The sequence below is a fragment of the Octopus bimaculoides genome, chromosome 27 (genome assembly GCF_001194135.2).
Source record: "Octopus bimaculoides isolate UCB-OBI-ISO-001 chromosome 27, ASM119413v2, whole genome shotgun sequence".
Taxonomy (NCBI): Eukaryota; Metazoa; Mollusca; class Cephalopoda; order Octopoda; family Octopodidae; genus Octopus; species Octopus bimaculoides.
Genome location: NC_069007.1, coordinates 7,678,825 through 7,685,135, shown reverse-complemented (window position 1 = coordinate 7,685,135; position 6,311 = coordinate 7,678,825). Strand labels below are relative to the sequence as shown.

General features: G+C 39.2%; 1 protein-coding gene across 1 annotated transcript in view; it reads left to right on the top strand.

Moving 5' to 3' along the window:
• The window catches only part of LOC106883810 (presequence protease, mitochondrial-like), a 40,900-nt gene that overhangs the window by 17,053 nt on the left and 17,536 nt on the right, over window positions 1-6,311 (top strand). The window contains exons 2-5 of the mRNA XM_052977122.1: window positions 1,209-1,347; window positions 3,106-3,222; window positions 4,041-4,173; window positions 5,390-5,510. Of these exons, the coding sequence (XP_052833082.1) occupies window positions 1,209-1,347; window positions 3,106-3,222; window positions 4,041-4,173; window positions 5,390-5,510 (510 nt within the window). The remainder of the gene's footprint in view (window positions 1-1,208; window positions 1,348-3,105; window positions 3,223-4,040; window positions 4,174-5,389; window positions 5,511-6,311) is intronic.

The window sequence follows — 6,311 nt, the reverse complement described above, 5'->3', positions numbered from 1 at the left end:
TAACTTAGGGTGTTACTGATTTGGTAACTTAGGGTGTTACTGATTTGGTAACTTAGGGTGTTACTGATTTGGTAACTTAGGGTGTTACTGATTTGGTAACTTAGGGTGTTACTGATTTGGTAACTTAGGGTGTCATTATCATCTACTAAAGGACATAATTACAGTCAAGCAACTGACAAGCTAATCTGAGGTATTGAGCAGAATATTTGCTATAATGATATTTCTGCTTCAGCAACTCAGCGCTGAATCTGTCTGAAATGTAATGGGAAATTGGTCAGCTTTAAAACATTGATGTCCAGGTGAGAAAAGCAAAGTTTGAAGGGAATAGTAGTCGTTTCCTTTGATTTCTAGAGAGAAACAAATATGAAATAACACTTTCTCTTTCTCTTGTTTCAGTCATTTGACTGTGGCCATGCTGGAGCACCACCTTTAGTCGAGCAAATCGACCCCAGGACTTATTCTATCAGTTTCTTTTCCCGAACCGCTATGTTACGGAGACGTAAACACACTACCATCGGTTGTCAAGCGATGTTGTGGGGGACAAACACAGACACACAAACATATACACACACATGTATATATACATATATACGACGGACTTCTTTTCAGTTTCTGTCTACCAAATCCACTCACAAGGCTTTGGTCAGCCCGAGGCTATAGATAACACTTGCCCAAGGTGCCACGCAGTGGGACTGAACCCGGAACTAACCAAAGGCAAAAAATAAGAACAAAAATTTGATTACATTGTGTAATGTTTTTTTTTCACTGTTATATCGTGCTACAAACTATATGCTTAAAACATTGGCACAAGAATAGTTGCAGAATTAACAAGTTTGCATCTCAACCACATGATTCTGAGTTCAGTCCCACTGTGTGGAACTTTGGGCAAGTTTTTTTTAGTAAAGCCCCCAGATCATCCAAAACCTCGTGAGTAGATCTAGTAGATGGAAACTGAAAGAAGCCTGTCATATGTGTTTGTGTCAAGTTTTGTAATTTGCTTATTTCATAAGCACCAGTCATCTCTCCGTAGCGGAAGCACAACTAACAGCAGAATGTATGAGAAGGAGGAATTTAGTGGATTGGCACTAAAATAACATCTGACCTTTTTTTATACTCAAGGGCGGATTATACTCGAGGATTTACGGTAGATGTTAAATGATAATGCTGATAATACTGATGATTTACCGTTTCTATCCATGTTCCGTTAGGACAATCCACACAAGCTTACTTTGGTGATGCGACCCGATGAGGATTACGACAAGAAACTTCAGGAAGAGGAGAACACACGTCTCTCTGAGATCAGCTCGACATTGAGTGAGGAAGAGAAGATGCAGCTACATAAAAGGGGTAGGTGTCATACAGGATCCTTTAAATAAGGGGTTCTTTCAGTTTGTTTTTTTGTTTGAACGCCCAATGTGTTGTCTTCTCTTTTGAATCATTCCCATTCAACATCCTTCTATCACGCTTATCTTCACCCCTACCACTCACCCATATTTACCATTGATCCCCTCCCCACCCTGTTTCTTCATTTACCATTCCCTACATTCACGCCTTGTCCCTCTCATATACATCTCAACCTCCACTCTATGTTTATATCCTTCTCTATCTCTTTCATGTGGGATGTTAAGGGTACATGTGTCTGTGGAGTGCTCAGCCACTTGCACGTTAATTTCATGAGCTGGCTGTTCCGTTGATTGGATCAACTGGAACCCTTTTCATCATAACCGACAAAGTGGTGTGGCAATATGTGTATGATTGTATTTAAATGTGTATCTCTGTGTGTGTATATATATATATATATATATATATATATATACATGTCAGACAAGACCTTGATGAATGCCATAAGGCAGGAAAGTATACTAGTCCTTATATATTTAATACTCTATATTCAATACTCAATATTTCATATATTCAATAAGACATTCAATACTTCATTTCATTTTACTATTTTGTATTATATATTCCATATTCTATATCCCACATTAATTTTAGAAGAATATAAATAAAACATAAAAAACAGAGTTGGAACTCTTTTAAATAATATATTCCTCTATACACGATCATACAAAATCCTTTTTTATATTTTTTAATTTTTATTTTTATTCACATATATAAATATATATATATATATATATATATATACACATGTGTGTTTATATAATTGTATGTATGTATAAATATGCATGAATATTTAAATCACCTTTTTGAGGAGGCCAGGTAGGAGAATCATTAGCACACCAGGTAAAATGCTTGGTATAGTTCCATCGGTCTTTACGTTCTGAGTTCAAATCCCACCGAGGTCAACTTTGCCTTGCATCCTTTCAGGGTCACTAAAATGAATACCAGCTGAGCACTGGGGTTGGTGTAGTCAACTTTAGCCCCTTCACCGAAATTGCTGGCTGGCCTTGTGCCAGGATTCGAAACCAACATTTAACCCGTTAGCACTCATATTATTCTGTCAAATATATTGCTTATTTATTCACATTGCTCGGAGTTAATCCTGAATTATCTTGTTTTGAGATTACAATGATGTGAATGTGTATCTTTAGAATGACATTGTAAGGTAGGTGTGAAAGGCCAGATCTAGTTGGTTTGAACATAAAATAGGGAGAGTATATGGGCTGGATACGACCAGTTTAACCCTTTAGCACTCAGATTAGTCTGTCAAATGTGATTGTTTTGAATTAATCATGAAATTATCTTGTAACTTTGAGATTTTGATGATGTGATTGTTTATTTTTAGAATGACATAGTAGGTTAGGTGTGAGAAGCCAAATCTTGCCACTTTGAACATAAAATTGTAGAATATTTTGGTCGGATATGGCCATTTTAACCATTTAACATTCAAATTATTTGGTCAAATCTATTGTTTATTTATTCTCATTGTTTTCAAGTAATCCTGGATTATCTCAGAGCTTCAAGGATTCATTGGTTCGATTGCTTATTTGTAGAATGACATTGTAGGGTAGGTACGAGAGGCCAGTTCAGTCCAGTTTTAATGTAAAACAGGTAGAATATTTGAGCCAGATTTGACCTGTTTGAATACTAAAGGATTAAATCACTTTTGCTTTTTATTGTTTTTTGTTTGTCCCAATTCCTTAGGTTTAGAATTGCTGGAGAAACAGATGCATACAGAGGACCTTTCTTGTCTTCCAACCATTCACATTGCAGATATCGAGCGTGACATAGTCAGGGTACCAACAACAATTCACTATGCATGTAAGTACCACAGTACCATATTCTTGGGAGGCGCAATGGCCCAGTGGTTAGGGCAGCGGACTTGCGGTCATAGAATCGTGATTTCGATTCCTAGACCGGGCGTTGTGAGTGTTTATTGAGCAAAGACACCTAAAGCTCCACGAGGCTCTGGCAGGGGATGGTGGCGAACCCTGCTGTACTCTTTCACCACAACTTTCTCTCACTCTTACTTCCTGTTTCTGTTGTGCCTGTAATTCAAAGGGTCAGCCTTGTCACACTGTGTCACGCTGAATATCCCCGAGAACTACGTTAAGGGTACACGTGTCTGTGGAGTGCTCAGCCACTTGCACGTTAATTTCACGAGCAGGCTGTTCCATTGTTTGGATCAACTGGAACCCTCGACATCGTAAGCGACGGAGTGCCAACAACAACCATATTCTCGATTCGGTTTATATGGAAGGTGCATTCCAAAATGTTTGAGACTTTTTCAGAAGAGATATGTATTAATTTCATAGAAGTACAGAACTGTAATCTCCTTCAAAGTCTCTCATTTTATGAATGGGGGCTAAATAGTTCCTGGCTTTGGGTAAAAGAAAATACAGGAGGACCAGTTAATTATGATTTTATTCAACATATTCCCCTCTCAGATTCATTCACTCATTGCAATGGTCCATCAGTTTTTCTAACCCCTGTAAAAGAACTCAGAAAGTTGGGCCTCCAACCAGGCCTTTCTTGATACCCTTAAAGCCAGGAATTTTTCAGCCCCCGCTCATATCTTGTTTCATTGTTTCTTATTTGTGTCCCTAAATTGACTTAATGCTAATTTCTTCCTTAAACAGCCAGTGGTGTCCCTATTTACTGCTGTGCACAACCAACTAACGAGATCACTTACATGAACCTCCTAGCCGATACCTCACATCTACCCGAGGATCTCAAATCATATCTACCTCTATTCACCGATATCTTTACAAAGTGAGTTTTCTTTTTGTTTTTTTTTTGTTTTTTTATCTGTTTCCCTTTTATGCTGGTGACCATGCTAGACCACCTTCTTCGGGTGTGTTAGTCAACTGTATAACAACTCCATTAATCATTTCAAATATGCTGTTTATTTTCAACATCATCATTGTTATCATACATCCATCTTCCATGCTGGCATGGGTTGGACGGTTTGACAGGATCTAAGAGGCCCAACGACTACGTCCTTCTCCTGTGTCTGCTTTGGCATGGTTTCTATGGCTGGATGCTCTTGTACTTATTTTATCACTCCCTATTTGTCAAAATGTTAAGTTAGCATGACATAAAGGGGTTACTTCAAAAATATGGCGACGCACACTCTCTCTCTCTCACAAGCACATGCACATGGTCACACACACATGCACATATACACGCAGTCATACATGCACACACACGCAGTCATACATGCAGTCACACACACACACAGTTACATACACACACACAGTTACATACACATACACAGTTACACATACATGCACACACTTATATATTTATATTGTGCTCCAGCATGGTCACAGTCAAATGACTGAAACAAGTAAAAGAGTAAATAGAGTATACGATGGGCTTCTTTTAGTTTCCAGCTACCAGATCCACTCAGAAGGGCTTTGGTTGGCCTGAAGTTATAGTAGAAGACATTTGCCCATGGTGCCATGCAGTAAGACTGAACCCTGAACCATGTGATTGGGAAGTGAGTTTCTTGCCACACAGCCACACTTGTTTCAATCATTAGACTGTGGCCATACTGGGGCACTGACTTGAAGAATCTTAGTTGAATGAATCAACCCCAGTACTTGTTTTTTTTTTTTTGTAAGGCCTGGTACTTATTCTATCAGTCTCTTTTGCTGAACCACTAAGTTATTGTGATGTAAAAACACCAACACCGGTTATCAAGTGGTGGTGGTGGTGGTGGTGGTGCAGATGGACAAACACAAGTACAAAGACACACACTTACATATACACTCGACAGGCTTCTTTCAGTTTCTGCTAACCATCTTCGCTCACAAGGCTTTGGTCAGTGCAAGACAATAGTAGAAGACACTTGCCCAAGGTGCCACAGAGTGGGACAGAACCCAAAACCATGCGGTCGGGAAGCAAACTTCTCACCACACAGTCATGCCTGCTCCTATATTCTGATGTATTTCTTTTTAACATAAGGTCTACCTCTTCTGTTTAGAATGGGTGCTGGTATTTGGAATTACAAGGAATTATCACAATTGATTGATCTTTATACTGGAGGTCTTGGATGTTCCATATTCATGAGTAACCATCATACGGAATCAAATACTTATGAACAGGTGAGTCCCTTTCTTTGTGAACCCAAATCTTTATATTACCTTCACATCTCTTACACCTCTGCCCTATTTTTTATTGTGTTGCTTAGGCTTGTGACCCTAACTCAAATGACGTATCCAGCATTTCAGGCTGGGCCCATCTTTGGTGTAAAAATGTGACACCTTGGGCAAGTGCTTTCTACTATAGCGCTTAGGGTCTACCAAAGCCTTGCAAGAAGATTTGGTAAGTGAAAACTGTAAGAAGCCCATCATCTTGTTTACTTTTCAATTGTTCCAGTCATGAAACTGCGACCATGCTGGGGCACTTACCTTGAAGAATTTTTAGTCAAATGAATTGACCCCAGTAGTTTTTTTTTTACATTAAACCTGGGACTTATTCTATCACTCGTTTTACTGAACTGCTAAGTTATGGGGATGTAAACAAACCAACACTGGTTGTCAAGCTATGGTGGTGGGGACACACACACACACACACACACACACATGCATACATAAATACATACATACATATATATATATGAATGTGTGGTAAGTAGCTTGCTTACCAACCACATGGTCCCGGGTTCAGTCCCACTGCGTGGCATCTTGGGCAAGTGTCTTCTACTATAGCCTCGGGCCGACCAAAGCCTTGTGAGTGGATTTGGTAGACGGAAACTGAAAGAAGCCTGTCGTATATATGTATATATATATGTATGTGTGTATGTGTTTGTATGTCTGTGTTTGTCCCCCCAACATCGCTTGACAACCGATGCTGGTGTGTTTATGTCCCCGTAACTTAGCGGTTCAGCAAAAGAGATCGATAGA